The 19,732-nt window shown below is 45.8% G+C and overlaps 1 protein-coding gene across 3 annotated transcripts in view; it reads right to left on the bottom strand.

The window, feature by feature from the left end:
• LOC139274688 (centrosome and spindle pole-associated protein 1) overlaps positions 1 to 19,732 on the bottom strand; it is a 355,670-nt gene that overhangs the window by 291,202 nt on the left and 44,736 nt on the right. For all 3 annotated transcript variants that reach the window (XM_070891381.1, XM_070891368.1, XM_070891373.1), the window contains exons 3-5: positions 9,319 to 9,436; positions 2,885 to 2,988; positions 1,898 to 1,978 (exon numbers count right to left, since the gene is read on the bottom strand). In XM_070891381.1, the coding sequence (XP_070747482.1) occupies positions 1,898 to 1,978; positions 2,885 to 2,988; positions 9,319 to 9,436 (303 nt within the window). The remainder of the gene's footprint in view (positions 1 to 1,897; positions 1,979 to 2,884; positions 2,989 to 9,318; positions 9,437 to 19,732) is intronic.

The raw sequence follows: 19,732 nt of genomic DNA on the forward strand, positions 1-19,732 counted from the left end.
GATTAATGTGCCTGGCAAAGTGTTGGAAAGATTTGAAAAAACATATTTTAAAAGGTTCAGACGTATATACCCCCACGGGGTTGGGGGTAATATATTAGCATGGAGAGAGGATTGGCTAACTAACAGAAAACAGAGAGTCGGGATAAATGGGTCATTTTCCAGTTGGCAAACAGTGACTAGTGGGGTGCCGCAGGAATCGATGCTGAGTCCTCAACTATTTACATTCTATATTAATGACTTGGATGAAGGGACCAAGTGTAATGTAACCAAGTTTGCTGATGATACAAAGATGGGTGGGAAAGCAAATTGTGAGGAGGACACAAAAAAATCTGCAAAGGGATATAGACAGGCTAAGTGATTGGGCAAAAATTTGGCAGATGGGATATAATGTGGGAAAATGTGAGGTTACCCACTTTGGCAGAAATAACAGAAAAGCAAATTATAATTTAAATGGAGAAAAATTGCAATGTGCTGCAGTACAGAGGGACCTGGGGGTCCTTGTGCATGAAACACAAAAAGTTAATATGCAGGTACAGCAACTAATTAGGAAAGCAAATTGCAAGGGGGATAGAGTATAAAAGCAGAGAAGTCCTGCTACAACTGTACAGGGTATTGGTAAGGCCACACCTGGAGTACTGCGTACAGTTTTAGTCCCCGTATTTAAAGGATTGGAGGCTATTCAGAGAAGGTTCACTAGATTGATTCCAGAAATTAGGGGGGTTGACTAGGTTGGGCCTATACACATTGGAGTTCAGAAGAATGAGAGGTGATCTTATTGAAACATATAAGATAATGAGTGGGCTCGACAAGGTGGATGCAGAGAGGATATTTCCACTCATAGGGGAAACTAAAACTAGGGGCCATAAGTCTCAGAATAAAGGGGCCGCCCATTTAAGATTGAGATGAGAAGAACTTTCTTCTTGGAGGGTTGTAAATCTATGAAATTCTCTGCCCCAGAGAGCTGTGGAGGCTGGGTCATTGAATATATTTAAGGTGGAGATAGACAGATTTTTGAGCGATAAGGGAATAAAGGAGAGCAGGCAGGGAAGTGGAGCCGAGTCCATGATCAGATCAGCCATGATGTTATTGAATGGCGGAGCAGGCTCAAGGGGCCAAATGGCCTACTCCTGCTCCTATTTCTTATGTTCTTATGTATCGATCTAATGGCAGCAATGTGACTGAAAAGGTGATAAGGATATATTCCATCAATGGCCGTTCTATAGTCACATCAATATGAATGAAAGAGATCTCCTTAAATGAGTGAGTTTGGCAACTCTAGTGAACAAAATACTTTGGTAGACTGAGACATGTGCTGCTGAACAATATTGAGATATATAAATAATCATCTCAATACAGGCAAACTGTAAAAAACCACCCAGGTTCAAAATGGATGTTAGTACATTAATATCCTATGAACCATTTGAAGTCTGGGAAGAGTGAGGTTAAGTAAACATTTAATACAAAAATAGTTAAAGTTTCATTGTTTAATCATACTATCTTTTGCAGTTTAAAAAGCATTATTAGTGCTAATTTTGATCAAAACTTAAGTCTCAGTTGGTATTATTCAATTCATCAGGGATTTAAACACGAGGATGAGAACTTCAATTCGAGGCATGGGGGACTGGGAGCCAAGGTATATCAGCAAGGACAAGGTGCAGAATAGGATACGAGAAGCAATTTTGAATGAGTTGAGGTTTACAGAGGGTTGGTAATAGTCCATGATGCAACACATTAGCATAGTCTGTGCTCAGAAGGAGTGACTGACTGAACAATCGTTCAATATAAACACGACGTTGAATGTCAATCTCCAATAATGTCATCGGCACTTACAGTTTATCTATTTATTCAGTTGCTAAGTTTACTTTGCATTGAGTACTACCTTGCTTTATGTACTTACCTTTGCTGATTTTCTGTCAGAGATGGGAAGCGAAAGCTTCTCAGTTGTTCTCTCCAGCTCCCTTACAGTCCTGGAATTTTTCTGGAAGAAGACAGAGACTTGAAATAATTTTAAAAGTACAATTCCTTTCTTTGATTACCCGATTAGGCCAATGATTCTCAAACTTTTTGGAACCCCACCAAAAGTCACAGCCTTGTGCACCCAATCAGCTATGGATATTAGCATCAAGTCTACATAAATAATGGAAACCTTAAATAAATGACAGTGCCACTTCCTGCATTTTGTTTCCAACTTACACCCAATTCCATTTGCTTCACACTCTCACTACCACCTCTGTCCCTTGCTTTTTCTCCATCTTCACCACCACATCTCTCCCTCTCCACTATCCTTTTTCAATCAGTGTCTCTTTCTCTTCTTCACGGTTATGCCTGTCTAACTGTTGTCCTTCACCGCACTTCCTAGCAAGCCAAAGTAGCACTGTGAAGGCCTGGAAGCTCTCTCAGGCTTCCATGCCATAGGACACTGGTGGCAGAGAAGAAGCAAAGAATAAAAGGTAAATAACTTTTAGCATTGTATGCTTATATATAGGTTTAAAGAGAATATAGAAACTCTCCCAATGGTTCAGTAGAGTAATGACAGCTGAAGGTTTGAGGTTCTGTGCTGTTACCTGATCTCGTTCTGGGGAAGAAAGTTGAAAAGGGAGAGGGAAAAAATAGGAATTCCTACTCCTGAATTCCAGTAGTAGTTGCTGAAAGTATACACATGGGGATAGATACGTAGAGATCAAGCTTAGCTGTGACTATCTTCTTCCCCACAGAAAGATGGGAGTATTAAAATTCACCAGGTTTTTTTTTTAAACCGCAGGAGTTATCATGTGTTCAAGAGGAGAGGAGAAAATGACAAAAAGTGAACTTAATGCCTTTACAGCATATATTTTTTGCTGTTTACACATTGGGACTGGCACAACACATCATTGCAACACTCTACCTCTGCCATGTAGCGTCTGTAGTCTTGTCGAAGTTCCTCCTTCAATTTCTGTTTCTTTTGATCATATTCTAATCCAAGTGGCAGGCTTAACCCATAGTTTTCTTCTAAAAAGAATTTTTAAAAAACATTTATAATTTCAGCATCTTTTTGTTGCCTACTCATGCAAATTAACATGTATACAACAAGATTTTAAAATATGTATTTAAATCTTGCAAACACCACTTCAGGATTGGATTTTGACAAATTCAAATAAAGCAAAAAAAATACATAGTTCTATCAGAAGCACTTGAAATGTTAAAAAAAATGATAAATTCTAAAATGTAACGAGGATATTAAATCTATGGAAAGTGATCCATGTTGTCCAGGGTCGCGCCGTGGATCTTGATGACTGGGGGCAGTGCTGTGTGGCGGGGTCAGATTGGTGGAGGACCTTTGGGCCCAATTTTGGCCATGACTTGCATCAATTTTTTTGGAGCAAGTTGTTTTTTCTGGCGCAACTTAAAAAAAATGCCATTTTCCCCCCAAAATTTGCTTCAGAGTAAGTTAGTTAGGTACAATTTTTTTTTAGTTCAGTTTTTTTTTTCAAAAAGGGGGCGTTCCCAGACACTTACGCCAGTTTTGGCCATTTATGCCACTTTGGCCAGCTAAAACTTACTCCAAATCGACTTAGGTCAGTGTATGTGGCCAGCTCTGAAAAACCTTGCGGGCAGTTAAGAAATCGGCGCAGGTTAGTACATTTAAAGCACCAAGACTTACAAAGCAGCACAAAAATAAGCATTTAATAACAAATAAAAAAAAATAGAAGGAAGCTGAGAACCTGCACTAAGATTTACTAAACAAACCACAAAATAATAAGCAATCAATAATAAAAAGTAGAAGTCCTACTTTAAAAAAAATCTTGATTCTGCATAAAGTCCCCACCCCCCACCCCCCGCCATCAAACCACTTTCTCTCTCTCTTCCCCCCCCCCCCACCCCTCACCATCAAAACTCTCCTCTCTCTTCTCCTTCTTCTCCTTCTCCTCCTCCTCACCCCGCCTCTCCACAATCAAAACTCTCAAGCACAACCATCAATAAATAAAAAAAAACTGAAGTCCACCTCTGCCTGGGAACTCAGCGGGCCAGCCGGCTGGTGCGGGATAAGGTGCGGCGAGATCGGGGCGTCCCTTCGGCCGGGGATAGGGGCTGCAAGCATCGGGTCCTGCTCACAGCCCACAGGACACGCTGGGAGGGCAGGAGCATGCGCGCAGACTTCACTGCGCATACGTGCAGCTGCCGACAGTGCCTTTTGCGCTGGTCTGTTGCTCCGCCCCCCACTGTACAATGCACGCCATGCTGGGACTCGGAAGAGCGGCCAGGATGGGGCGACTTTTTTCCGGCGCCGTTTCCAGCGCGCAAAGTCGGCGCATAAAGGGGTTGGACAAAATTGAGCCCTTTGCCTTACGGATGTTTAGTGTAAGGCCTATCCTTTCGTACGCCTCAGTGACTAGTCAGTTTCACTATCAAGAACGAGCTGGTCGACCCCTGCGGGATTAGCGAACGTCTCCTGACTCTGACTCACCCTATCCTGGAACCAGTGTGCCACAGTCATCAGTGCGTACACCCCAACACTCGATGCAACAGATGAGACCAAAGAGGGTTTTTACTCCAGCCTCGAACAATCCCTGTCCCGCGTCCCTACGGACGACAAACTGATCCTCCTCAGCGACTTCAACGCCAGGGTCGGCAAGGATACAGACCTCTGTGGAGGCTGATCGGCAGAGAGAGGGTATGGAAAACCAACTCCAGAGGTACCCTGCTCCTGACAAAATGGCTAGAACATGACCTGGTCATCACGAACACCTTGTTCTGCTTGAGGGACAAGTACAAGGCATCGTGGCAACACCCTCGCTCCAAACACTGGCACCTGCTCGACTATTGTCATCTTTCGAGCCAGGGATCGCAAGGATGTGCGCATCACCTGCGCCGACAGGAGCGGACAACCGCTGGACGGACCACCGTCTAATCCGTTCCATCATCAACATCAATATAGCCCCAAAATGGCGATGGCAGCAGAAGCAGTGCCACAAAAAAAAAAAATCAATGCCGGGGCACTCAACGACCAGGCTAAGAGAGCCCTATACAGCCAGCGCCTCCCTGCTAACCTGATGACCCTTGATGACCCCAAGACGCAGAATGCCCACAGCGCTTGGTCTGCCCTCCAAGCCTCCATAACCAGTGCCTGCGAAGAGACGCTCAGTCACTCAACCAGGAAACACCAAGACTGGTTTGATGTGAATGACCAGGAGATCCAAGAGCTAATTAATCGCAAGCGCAGGGCATTTCTGAACTTAAAACTACGTTGGAGACAATTGATTCGACGTCATCGCAGCAGGAACATCAGAGCCCGTAGGGTGCTGGGCAGGAAGCCTTACCCACCGGGTATATCGAGACAGGCGTTTGTACCTCCACCCGAGTGATGTAGACTGTGTCAGAAGGCTGCATTTCCGCAAAGAAGTTGTAACTAAGATCTGTAAGTTGGTCAAAGCAGACCTGCAACCTTGAAGCATCAGAAGGATTGCTTTGTCAATTAAAGCGAAGGTTACAGCTGCACTTTCATTCTATGCGTCCAGCTCGTTTCAAGCTACAACTGGGGATGTGTGCACCCCGGAATGGTCCAGGCATCGGAAACGCTGTTTCAAGATGCCAATGGTCCTCTCTATGATGCTGCGCCTCGCCATGTGAGACATGCTGTATTCATGGTCAGCTTCTGTCTGGTTTACGCGTAGGGGCGTCATGAGCCAGGTGGCGAGGCCGTATCCTTTGTCTCAACATCCAACACATGTCTGCATTCGGCAGGTGACAGCTGCACTGTATGCACAGAGGAATTACTTCATAAAGTTCCCCATGACCGCCCAAGCAATCCATGACAGGGCTGTGGGCTTCTCCAGGATTGCTGGCTTCCCAAAGGTACAGGGCTGCATGGATTGCACCCGCATCACCTTGCGAGCACCTTTGGAGGATTCAGAGATGTACAGGAATAGAAAAGGTTTGCACTCCATTAAATGTACAGCTCGTGTGTGACGACATGCATCGTATCATGTCAAATGATGCAGGATACCCTGGGAGCAACCATGATGCGTTCATACTACACAATAGCGTTATATCTGCCATGTTTCAGCATCAGTCAGAAGGGCAGAGCTGGCTACTGGGAAACAAAGGGTACGGCCTCGCCACCTGGCTCATGACGCCCCTACACGTAACCCGGACGGAAGCTGACCATGAATACAACACGTCGCACATTGCGACGCGCAGCATCAGAGAGAGGACCATTGGCATCTTGAAACAGCGTTTCCGATGCCTGGACCATTCCGGAGGCTACTTGCTGTACTCCTGAGATTGTCGGTCAGTTCACTGTTGTGTACTGCATGCTGCAAAATTTAGCCATCATGAGGCAGCAGCATCTGGTAGTGGAAGACCCACCTGCGGTGAGAGTGGCTCTTGATAATGATGCGGAAGATGCAGATGACGAGCAGGAGGACGACGACAAGGACAAGGAAGCTATGCAAGTGCCCGAGGCCGGAACATGATGGCGGAGGAGGGCGGGCCATCGTGCCCCTTGAACGATTGCTCGAGCCTTGCGCCAGCAGCTCATCCATGAACACTTTACTGCTGCCTGCGGACTCGGCGACAACTATTCCACATGGACCATGTTTACTGTTTGGAGCTGTTCCGTAATGCTGTGTTCCGTTAATGGAACAAATGGAAATTATTCTTGTTTACTTCAAAAGTTGTTTTAATAATCAAACAAATAATGGAAATGATTCAGTTTTAATGTAAAATATATTTTATTCAAAAGTTTAACAGTTGTTCTGTGCTTAACTAAAATTATTCTTGTATCAAACTTTACTTTATCACTCACAAACTTTTAAACTTGTAAATTTACATAACTTAAAAAACTTTTAATGAGAACAGTTACAACAGTAACAACAACAACAACAACAGCAAAGAAAGGCTGCACCCATCCATCTATCCTTCACCTTATTCCAAGACCGCCTGCTGTGCTTGGTCTTGCCCGCAGGTGGTGGCGCAGTGTTTCTGGGCTTGGTACCAAGCTTATTCTTTCTAAGATATTGGGTACTGGGGGATATTGAGGGACTGGGGAGAGCGGCTGGCAGGAGGCGGCAAGTTGGAGGGCCCAGGCGGCAAGTTGGAGGGCCCAGGCGGCAAGCTGGAGGGCCCGGCTTTGGGCTCTTCAGAGGCTGGTGTGGGGATTGGAGTGGGAGTGGCAGTTGATTCTGTCAATGGACGCAGGATCTGGGTGTGTTCCCTTATTGCAACAGCTAACTCCAACATGCCGTCCCTCATGTGCCCTGACAGTGTCTCAACGACCTGCAACATTCCCTCCCTCATGTTGAGCAAAACTGTCTGAACTACCTGCAACATTCCCTCCCTTATGGTCAGTGACAATGATTGCACTATCTCTGACATTTCCTCCCTGATGGTCACTGACAGCGCATCAGCTACCTCCGACATTCCCTCCCTCATGGTCACAATTCCCTCCCGGATATCATTCCCATTTCTCGTGTCATTGCTGTTACTTCTCCCGACAGTCCCACTACCTCATCACTCACCCCACTGATGGCGTCCAGGAGTGATCGGGTAAGGTCAATGCTCTCCGCACTCAATGACATCATCTGAACCACATGTGTTAGATCCTGCAACTCAGGATAGCGCGGTCGAGCTCTCCTTCCCGTTCTCCCCACGGGTGGGACTCGCACCCCACCACTGGGACCCGCAGCCTGGGACGGTGGGGCCCTGGGTGTGCCTCGCTGCACCACATCATTGGGACCCTCAACCTCGGAAGATGGGGCCCTGGATATGCCTCGCTGCACCCAACCACTGGGACCCGCAGCCTCAGATATTCGGAAACCATGGAATGTCCCACCAGTACTCAAACAACGAGTCACAGAAGGGGCTGTCACCACAATGAGTGGCACCTCCTCCAAAGGCAGTAAAACAGTGGGGCTTCATCCAGCTCTATCCCCTTCCCCACATGTTCTTGGTCTGGAGGGTTGGATTCGAAGATGTTATCCTGCTCAGGCCGGTCCTCGTCTGAATTTTCTTCTACATCGTCAGGGTCAGCCTCAAGTTCTGCAAAATATAGCAGAACACAGATAAATGGTTAGCAGCAGAGGGGGCAGGGTGGGTGGCATGAGTAGGCTCACACAGTGCAGGCCAGGCAGCACGCTAATTTGAAGGACCATGATGAATGATAGCATAAAGCATCAACCGAAGCATAGCTGACAGAGACATCCCCAGGAACCCAAGCATAGCTGGCCCACACAGTACTTAACATTTAGCAAAGCCAGACTGTGGAATTTGCAGGACTTACCCTCTCCCTCAAGCGTGGGCCCAGCTTGTGCAGTGGCGATTGCTTTTCTCCAGGCAGGACCATCAAAGCAGCGACCCGGTCTTCCGAGGGTGTCAGTGGCTGCAGATTTGCCGGGCCTCCTCCTGTTCGGGTTCTTCCTCGTTCGTTGTGTGCCACTTTCCTCTGCAAAGATGAAAATGCAACTTTTGAGAGAGGATGTCTTTCTGCTGGGTGGGACATATACAGCTGGTCACATTTACAATTGCAATTCCATTGAATAAATGAAAATATTACTCACACTAACTACTTGAGCAAGGTCTGCCACCTCCTTTTATACTGGCCTCCAAATCTCGTGGTGGTCACCATTGCGCAATAATCTTCTGCAACTTGGTTCCAGCATTTCTTCATTTCTTTGGGTGGAACTTTTATGTGGCCTCTGCTGCCATCTGTTCCTGTAAGAAATTCTTGGTCCTTGCACCGCATTGTATCTTGTACTGTTGCAGCTCCGATTTTTCCAATGCTCTCACACAGCACTCCTTCTTGCACACACAACTGACTCTTTAAAAATGGCCGATTGCCAACTCGAAGCTGTACTGCGCATGTGTGTCCATTGTAACGACCCCCTCCGCCCGAGGCAACTGGACACACTGCGTGATGCCAAATTCGCATTATAGATCGGGGAAACTTTGGCAAATTATTTCCGCCGCATTTCTGGCCTAGAAAAATGGGCGTAATTCTGGCAATACGCCAGAAAATGGGCTTCGGCAAAATTGAGAGTGGAATTTTAGTACTATTCACAGATGTAGGGTAAACACCAGCATGGAGGCAAACATTACATTTCTGTTGTAATTTCACTGCAGTGCTATGTAATCATGTGCCTGAATTTAACCAGCTTCCATTGAAATAGCCAATCCACGTAGGTTATGTATACAAAGAACAGAGGGATCTCAACAAAGACCAGGTATTCTGCATGGGACCTTCTTGTTCAAAACAGCACAGTCCACCACCATAAGCTAAATTTACCCACTGAGCCACGGTGGGGAGCTAGTTATATAATTTCAACATGTTGGATGCTACTATACCTTTAGATCTGCCAGTTTGTAGATTTTCTTTCATAGACTGAATGCCTGGAAGGATATTTCCTTTAGCTATTGAGTCAGCAGCTTGATGGGTCTGATTAAATGGTTCTGAAGATTTTGTCTGAGAAAAAAAATCAAGACAAAGGTTATAAAAAGATCAACTGCAATTGTCTCAAACTATTTATATCAGGAAGATAAGTCACATTCACCTAACACAGTGGAACCTGCTTATGGTTTGTATGGCTGTTAATACTTTGTATTAAAAAAATCTCCCGTCGCATTGCAAACAATAAAGCAGAGACTAGGGTATCTATCTTGCCCATCTCCTGTCCATGTTGCTGTTTCTTTCCCTCCAAATATTTGAGTTTCTCTCTGCCTGTTTCTTCTTTTCTTTCAGGTGGAAGGTGGCGAGTGGTATGATGTGATGTGGCAGGGAAAAGAGCTACATACAATACAGAGTGTATTCCGAATGGGAGGTTGGGGAAAATACTTCTATTAGCACAAAAGCAAAATACTGCGGATGCTGGAATCTGAAATAAAAACAGAGAATGCAGAAAGGGAGAGTGCTTAAGAATGTGCTCTTTTCGAACATTCGGCAGTTCTGAAGGGTCATTGACCCGAAACGTTGACTTTGTTTTTCTCTCTACAGCTGCTGCCTGACCCGCTGAGATTTCCCGCATTTTCTGTTTTTACTTCTATTAGCAGTTCCCTTCTCGATGTCCTCCTCCAATCACTCCTCTGCTTCCAAACATTCCCTCATACTATAATGTACCCTACCCCTTCACTTTTCCGATCCCCCTCCCCTACAGTCCCATCACTACCTACCTATCTATCCAGAGTACAGAAACCCCTATATCCTTCTCCTCCCACTACTGTAACTCATCTCACCCTTATGCTGCCAACTACTTTCCTTCAATCCCACTCATTCCTTGGTGATAGACCAGGGTCCTCCTAATCCTTCCTTTTCAATCTGTTCTGCTGAAAAAGGCATTCTTTAAACTTTGAAAATTCAGCTTTCTTTAAAAAAAAAATAAACCAGATGTTAACATAGATGTTAACAAATACTTTGGTTCGGTCTTCACGAAGGATGACACAAATAACCTTCCGGAAATACTAAGGGACCGAGGGTCTAGTGAGAAGGAGGAACTGAAGGAAATCCTTATTAGGTGGGAAATTGTGTTAGAGAAATTGATGGGATAAATCTCCGGGGCCTGATATTCTGCATCCCAGAGTACTTAAGGAAGTAGCCCTAGAAATAGTGGATGCATTGGTGATCATTTTCCAACAGTCTATCGACTCTGGATCAGTTCCTATGGACTGGAGGGTAGCTAATGTAACACCACTTTTTAAGAAAATGGGAGGGAAAAAAACAGGTAATTATAGACCGGTTAGCCTGACATCAGTAGTAGGGAAAATGTTGGAATCAATTATTAAAGATGAAATAGCAGCACATTTGGAAAGCAGTGACGGGATCGGTCCAAGTCAGCATGGATTTATGAAAAAGAAATCCTGCTTGACAAATCTTCTACAATTTTTTGAGGATGTAACTAGTAGAGTTGTCAAGGGAGAACAAGTGGATGTGGTGTATTTGGACTTTCAAAAGGCTTTTGACAAGGTCCCACACAAGAGATTGGTGTGCAAAATTAAAGCACATGGTATTGGGGGTAATGTACTGACGTGGATAAAGAATTGGTTGGCAGACAGGAAGCAGAGTCGGGATAAACGGGTCCTTTTCAGAATGGCAGGCAGTGACTAGTGGGGTGCTGCAGGGCTCAGTGCTGGGACCACAGCTGTTTACAATATACATTAATGATTTGGATGAGGGAATTGAGTGTAATATCTCCAAGTTTGCAGATGACACTAAGCTGGGTGGCGGTGTGAGCTGTGAGGAGGACGCTAAAAGGCTGCAGGTTACTTGGACAGTGGGCAAACGCGTGGCAGATGCAGTATAATGTGCATAAATATGAGGTTATCCACTTTGGTGGCAAAAACACGAAGGCAGATTATTATCTGAATGGTGGCAGATTAGGAAAAGGGGAGGTGCAACGAGACTTGAGTGTCATGGTACATCAGTCATTGAAAGTTGGCATGCAGGTACAGCAGGCGGTGAAGAAAGCAAATGGTATATGTTGGCCTTCATAGCTAGGGGATTTGAGTATAGGAGCAGGGAGGTCTTACTGCAGTTGTACAGGGCCTTGGTGAGGCCTCACCTGGAATATTGTGTTCGGTTTTGGTCTCCTAATCTGAGGAAGGACGTTCTTGCTATTGAGGGAGTGCAGCGAAGGTTCACCAGACTGATTCCCAGGATGGCAGGACTGACATATGAGGAGAGACTGGATAGGTTGGGCCTGCATTCACTAGAGTATAGAAGGCTGAGAGGGGATCTCATAGAAACATATAAAATTCTGATGGGACTGGACAGGTTCGATGCAGGATGAATGTTTCCGATGTTGGGGAAGTCCAGAACCAGGGGACATAGTCTAAGGATAAGGGGTAAGCCATTTAGGATTGAGATGAGGAGAAACTTCTTCACTCAGAGTTGTTAACCTGTGGAATTCCCTACCGCACAGTTGCTGATGCCAATTCATTGGATATATTCAAGAGGGAGTTTTATATGGCCCTGACGGCTAAAGGGATCAAGGGGTATGAAGAGAAAGCAGGAAAGGGGTACTGAGGTGAATGATCAGCCATGATCTTATTGAATGGTGGTGCAGGCTCGAAGGGCTGAATGGCCTACTCCTGCACCTATTTTCTATGTTTCTATATTGGGCTCAAGTTTCGGCCGGAGTTGCTCCTAATTTTTTTGGAGCAACTAGTTTAAAATGGAGCATCTTAGAAATTGCAATTCTCGGCATTTAGTTTGTTTCAGTTCTAGTGAGTTAGAATAGTTTCCTTTTAGAACAAAATTTTTTTTCAAAAAGAGACGTATCCAGCCACTTACGCCTGTTTTGCAAGTTTAGGCAGCAAAAACCTACTCCAAATTAACTTAGAATGGAGTAAGTGTAGATTTTTGTACGTTCAGAAAAACAGGCGTAGGGAACGAGAGATGGGGGGGGGGGGGGGGTTTACAAACATTCAACACTTCACTTTTACAAATAAAGAGCCATCATCAATAATAAATGATAAATAAATAAATAAATAAATAAATCAATAAAAAATTAAGTTTCTACTCACCTACTGCAGCACCGAGAGCCCTCCAACAGCATGCTGGGAGAGGGCCCGCCAGTGTCTCTGGCTCTCTGTTTCTATCAGCGAGAGGGGGGGGGGGGTGTCGAGAAGAGGAGGGGGGGTGTCGAGAAGAGGAGGGGGGGTGTCGAGAAGAGGAGGGGGGGATGTCGAGAAGAGGAGGGGGGGATGTCGAGAAGAGGAGGGGGGGTGGCAGTGAAGAGAGGCTGAACGGGCTGGGCAACTAACGACACTTCGGGCAAGGCCCGCCCCCAGTGAGATGCCGGGCGGGCGGGCCCTGGCGACGTGGAGTGGGGCGCGGGGAGAGGCTGAACGGGAGGGAGGCCCGAGTCCTGATCTTCGCCCAGAGCCCATTCGGCCAGGGCTAGGGTCGGGCCCCTCCCAAGCAGCCTCGGGGGTGAGGAGCTACTGCACATGCGCACACACTCTAGCGCTTATGTGCAGAGGTCCCGGCACTGTTTTCAGCGCCGGGACCTGGCTCTGCCCCCGACCCCTTGTGCTGCGCCACGCCGAGCACGAAGACGTCCTGAGGAGACCGGAGAATCACAAGGTAAGTTTTCGCCACCCTTTTTATTCCAGAAAATCGGCACACCTTATGGAGATGCGCCGTTTTTCCAGAGGGCGGAAACTTGGGCCCTATGGCCCCAAGTTTCCACACGCGGTGAAAAAGGCACACCTCAGAGCTGGCCGCCTGTTTTTCGCGCCGAAAACGGTGCCGAAAAAAAAGTGCGTTATTCTCGAACTCCTTGGAGCTCGATGTCTGCTTGGCGCGACGCACAGGGGGCGGAGCCTACCACTCGCGCCGATTTTGTAAGTAGCAGGGGGCGGGTACAATTGAAATGAGGCTTCTTGGTGCCGGCAACCCTGCGCGTGCACGTTGGAGCGTTCGCACACGCGCAGTCTGAAGTAAACATTGGCACTCGGCCATTTTTAAAAGTACTGCAGAAAAAGTGAAGATTTGTTTCTTGGACCCCTGCAAAGGCTTGTATTTTAATTTTCTTGATATTTCTGTGTGTGAGGGAGTGCTTTTAGCAGCACTGCTGAATAAATCACCTGCTGAAATCAGTGAGTTCAGCTTTTCACTGCTAAACTTGCAGAATCGGTGCCTGCAAATTAAGGACTGTGTGTTTGGAGAAATAAAAGTGCCAATTCAACTTTGCAATGGATCAACTTCCACCAAGAACAAAGAATTTCTTGCATGAGGAAGCAAACCATTGCATAATATGTGGTGCACCCATTCTGCAAATTTAAATATAAAGATGTCGATGTGGCTGCCTTTCCCTGTCCAAATGGCCTCAGTCAGTCCCCCTCACAGCTCGAAGGCTGCTGCTGTTCTTTCTTCGGCTCCCGACCAGCCACTGACGCCGCTGCAATCCCATGGCCGAATGGCCTCACGTCCGCTCCTGATTCTTCGGCTCCCGGCCAGCCACTAACGCCGCTGCAATCCCATGGCCGAATGGCCTCAAGTCCGTCCGGGTGCTGTATCTTCACGGGGAATGAAGGCCTGCCTCAAGCACCGCAGCTCAGCTCGAAGGCTGCTTGCTACCCGCCGCTGCCGTCGAGACGAGACACTGACGCCACACCGCTGCCTGGAAGGCCTGCCTGAAGCACTTTCACACAGGTAGGAACATGGTTTATTTAATCTTTTCTTTGCTTATAAATTTTTATTCAGGTTGGATTTATTTGTATAATATTTGTATAAGTATAACTAAGGATTGATTGTAGAATTTAATGACACCTCGTTCCCTACGCCTAATTTGTAACCTGCGCCTGATTTTTTAAAGTGTAGACAAGGTTTTTTCAAGCGTACAAAAATCTTCACTTACTCCATTCTAAGTTAGTTTGGAGTACGTTTTCACTGTGGAAACTTTGAAATCAGGCGTCAGTGGCCAGACACGCCCCCTTTTGAAAAAAAATTCTGTTCAAAAGTGAAACTGTTCTACCCGACTAGAACGGCAGAAAACTAAATGTGGAGAATTCCGATTTCTAAGATACTCCGTTCTACACCAGTTGCTCCTAAAAATCAGGAGGAAATCATTTGGAAACTTGGGGCCATAGAATGTGTCTCACAGGTGTAAGCAATTAGAACATTTACCTTTTAACGATCAGCAAAACACAGGTGAAATAATTAGTTGGCCTTAAAGTCCAATGTTTTTTGGCAATTTGAGTAACATTAGCATGAGCAAACACATTTATCTTAACATTTGACATTAATAGAAGAAAAAACAAAAGATACCAGGTCTGTAATCAATAGTTGTTTTTTCTCTCTCTTGTACACAGCCTCTTTTAAAAACACTCAATAACTAAGTAAATGAAGCTTTTGAAATTTGGCCACTAGTTTTTAAATATTAAAGAAAAGTAAGAAGATTGGAAATTACTAGAATCTAAAGAAACGTATTCCTTCATTACAGCTGACTGAATGGTACTGGTGTACCTGGAGAAATTAGATAGACTGCACATTCTTAAAAAACAGCTCAATCATTGCAGTTCTGGGACAAAATATCTAGTCATGCACAGGTGTTTGGGAGAGGCCGAGGTCTTCAGTAATAACGATAATGAAGATAATAAAACACACAAGATTCAATTCAATGGATAAAAGGTAATTATGTTACTGTGAATTATATATAATTTTTTATTTGGTTTGTTTAGACATAGTAATTTCAGTCAGTGATAAAAACTTATGGACAAAACATTTTCCAGAAAGCATTCTGAATGATTTATGGGGAAGCACTATTACAGCATCATATGGTGGTGCTACTGGCAGCTGTGACAAGCCACTGTTCAGATTAATAGTAGAAATGATATTAAATGCCACTTAGAGGCATGATAAAGAATTTTGACAGTTAAATATAGACATTTTACATTGGAATTTCCATAGGAAATGTTTACAGTTTTCAAATGGAGCTTGCAACTCCATGTAAGAATTTAAAACAATTACACCTGGGCTTGTCTACTTCCTATAAACACATTTGTCACACTTAAGTCAACTTTTCCCATTGTAAATTCCAAGCCCATATTTATGACAGAAATGAACTAAATAAACATCATCCTGTAATTGCAATATCTGGCCACGAGGTGGTGGTGTATTGCTCAAAATACTCTCGACAAGGGCTGAACTGAACTAGTTTTCACTGGAGAACAGAAGATTGATAAGGGATGACATCCACATTTATATGATTGCTGAAATACATGATGAATATTCCCTGGTGAGATTAGGAAAAGTTGTCTCTACCTCCCAGAGCACCATACATGTCAAAAACTAACAATTCACTCTGATCTACAGTGATCTCCAACTTCCGTCAACTTCGCAAACAACTTTCTGCACCGAAACCGATTCTCATTCCTACGGCAATAACCTCCATCCTCTACCCTTCAAATAGCTTCTGGATTTCACGCACCTTACACCTGTCTCTATACTTGGACAACAGTTCATTGATGCTACATGCTAACTCCATTCGACCTACATCAATTTTTTCCTCCACGTGACCTGCGACTTTAACTCTGGTCTCCCTACTAGTGTCTCCAACCTATTCCCTGCTCCTACTAGGAAATATGTATCCTATTAACTGCTACATAACCAGACCTACGCAACTAGAATTTTTCCATGTCCATTCATGCACACATTTTGGCTGCCGCTCCAGACCAGAGCAGTTCACTTCTATTTACACTTTTTAAAATCTCCTTTTCCCTTTTGTCCATATCACTCCGACTGCACTCTCCTGTCATCATGCATCCTTTCATCTCCCCTCTGATACTCTGCCCTCCCAAATCCCTACCTCAATCCTTAATTACTCTTCGACCTTCTTACTCTCCTACCGTCGTCCCAGGCTTGACACCCTCTTAGATAAGCCTACAACTTCTTGGCATCCTCTGAAATGTCTACCTTGGCACATGTCACGGCCTTCTCACGAGTAGCAACCCAATCCTACTCTCTCTGCGACCTTCCTGCCCAGCGTGTCCGCTAGGGATTAATCTTGCCAATCTCTTGCCCGTCCAACTCACACCTCCCAGTGTTGACCCTGTGGACACTGACAGTGGGTCAGTCATCATCGACCATCTCCACATCTCCCTCCAGAACGTCCATTCATTTGCGAAAGAGGCCCTTGCCATCCATGAACTTATCGTGGATGATTGGATCGACATCATGGCCTTGATGGAAACTTGACTGAGGGGTGATGACACCTTACCTTTAAATGAAGCCTCCCCGCCTGGCTATACCTTCCATCATTTGCCCCGGCCAGACCTCCGTGGCGGCGGTGCGGCTCTCATCACCCAATCATACCTTGGTCTGTCCACCTACCCCTCTGGCACTTTCTCCTCCTTTGAACAACTCATCTTATTCCACCTCACTCATCTCATTTAAAATTCTCGTTCGCTACTGCCCACCCAAGTATCATAAAAAATGTTATCACAAGATATCTTCACTGCTTTCCTCCCTCAGCCTTCGCACCGAGTGACTTCTCATCCTCGGTGATTTCAACCTACCTCTCAATTCATAATCCTCTCTCTCCTCTGACTTCACTACTCTCTTATCCTCCCTTAATCACTCCCACCATGTAAACTCCCCAACCCATATTCATGGCCAATCCTTGACCTGGCCATCTCCTGTGGCTTTGCTTCTCCCATTGTGTCAATCACAGATAAGTCCATCACTTCTTTTATCGCTCTCCACCCACATCCCCCATCCCTCCCCCAAACCTAATTCTTCTGTGTCCGCCCCGGAAAAAAACTCTTTCCCAACACCACTTACGAAATCCCAACTGTCCAGCCTTTGGCCCTCCATTCATGTCATTTCGGCTACCGATCTGCTCAACCAAACCCTCACCACCTTTAATGCCCTAATCACGATTTTAAAAATTACACTCTCTCTCACCCTGGCCATCCCCCGGTACAGCCTTCATCTTCGCTACCTTAAGTCCAAGGGATGCAGACTTGAAGGCATATGGCGGACAACTAGTGTAGCCATTCACCGCCAGACCAGCATTATCAGGTCCTGGTCTTGTCTGTCAAAACTGCTCACTAATACAAAGATAACCCCTGGTTTCTATTCTCTACTGCTAACCGTCTTCTTAAATCCCTCTCCCCGGTCTCCTCCACCCGCATCTCCAACAAGTGAGAGGACCTCATGGGCTTCTTTGTCTCGATGATTGAGACCACCAGATCAGCTGCCTCTGCCACTTCCCTTCTTTCCCCAAGCCCACTGTGCCAAACATCTCCAAGGTTTCACCCTGCCCTAGCCTCGTATCATTCTCCAGTTTCTCTCCAATCTCCCTCATGACCTCTCCACGTTCATCTTGCCCATGAAGATCAATTCCTGCTCCCTCGACCCTATTCCCACCAAACTGCTGACCACTCAACCCATGTCAGCTGATATTATTAAAGGTTCTCTCTCCTTAGGTACTGTTCCCCCCCTCCCTCAAATCTGACGTCATTTTCCCCCTCCTCAAAAAAACAACTCTTGACTCCTCCGTCCTTGCTAACTAACATCCCATCTCCAACCTCCCTTTCCTCTCCAAAGTCCTTGAACCGCGTTGTCGCCTCCCAAATCTGTGCCCATCTTTCCCGGAACTCCATGTTTGAATCTCACAATCAGGTTTCCGCCCCTGCCACAGTACAAAAATAAGCTCTCAAAGTCACAAATAATATCCTTTATGACTGCCACAAAGGTAAACTATCCGTCCTCATCCTTCTCGACAGCCTTTGACACAGGTTACCACTCCATCCTCCTCCAACGCCTCTCCACCATCATCCAGCTGGGTGGGACTGCACTCACCAGATTCCATTCTGATCTATCTAATCGTAGCCAGAAAACCACCTGCAATGGCTTCACTTCCCACTCCCAATCGTTATCTCTGGTGTCCCCCAAGGATCTATCCATGGCCCCCTCCTATCTCTCATTAACATGCTGCCCCTTGGCGACATCATCCTAAATCACAGGGTCAATTTCCACATGTACGCTGGCAACACCCAGCTCTACCTCAGCACCACTTCTGTTGACCCCTCCACCGTCTCTAAATTGTCAGACTGCTTGTCCGACATCCAGTACTGGATGAACAGAAATGTTCTCCAATTAAATAATGGGAAGACCGAAGCCATTGTTTTTGATCCCCACCACAAACTCCATCCCTCGCCCTAGCATCTGTCTGAGGCTGAACTACACTGTTCGCACCTTTGTTGTTATACTTGACCTTGAAATGAGCTTCCGAGCTACGTCCGCGGCACAACTAAGACCGCCTATTTCTACCTCCGTAACATCACTCATCTCCGCCCCTCCCTCAGCTCACCTGTTGCTGAAATCCTCATCTATCCCTTTGTTACCTCTAGACTTGACCAGTCCAACACACTCCTGGCTGACCTCCCATGTTCTACCCTACGTAAACTTGGTCATCCAAAAATATGGCTGCCCTTGTCCTAACTCGCACTAAGTCCCTTTCACCCATCACCCCTGTGCTCGCTGACCTACATTGGCATCCGATTCTCATTCTTGTTTTCAAATCCCTTCATGCCCTCGTCCCTCTCTATTTCTGTAATCTCCTTCAGCCCCACAAGCCTCCTGAGATATCTGCACTCTTGACCATCCCTGATTATAATCGCTCAACCACTGGTGGTCGTGCCTTCAGTTGTCTCAGACCCAATCCCCTCCCTAAAACTCTCCTTCCTCCTTTAACACGCTCCTTAAAACCTGTCTTTGACCAAAATGTTGGTCATCTGCCCTAATTTCTCCTTGTGGCTCAGTGACGGATTTTTGTCTTTGGACACTCCTGTGAAGCACCTTAGGACTTTTTACGATGTTAAAAGTGCTATTTAAATACAAATTGCTGTTGTTGTTGAGTATTCAATTTAATCTTCGAACCAAATATTCATCCAGTTGCTTCTTAATAACAAGATGGATGAACAGGACTTGGCGCGAATTAGGTCACGGGCAGCCGAGTTTTGGATGACTTCAAGTTTACATAGGGTGAAACGTGGGAGGTCAACCAGGAGTGCATTGGAATAGTCAAATCTAGAGGTAACAAAGGCATGGATGAGGGTTTCGGCAGCAGATGAGCTGAGGCAAGGACAGAGATAGACGATGTTAGTGATGGGAAGCTCATTTCAGTGTCAAATATGACACCAAGGGTGAGAACAGTGTGGTTCAGTCTCAGAGAGATGCTAGGGTGAGGGATGGAATCAGTGGCTTGGGAACAGAGTTTGTGGTGGGGACCAAAAACAATGATTTCAGTTTTTCAAA

The sequence above is a fragment of the Pristiophorus japonicus genome, chromosome 1 (genome assembly GCF_044704955.1).
Source record: "Pristiophorus japonicus isolate sPriJap1 chromosome 1, sPriJap1.hap1, whole genome shotgun sequence".
Classification (NCBI taxonomy): domain Eukaryota; kingdom Metazoa; phylum Chordata; class Chondrichthyes; family Pristiophoridae; genus Pristiophorus; species Pristiophorus japonicus.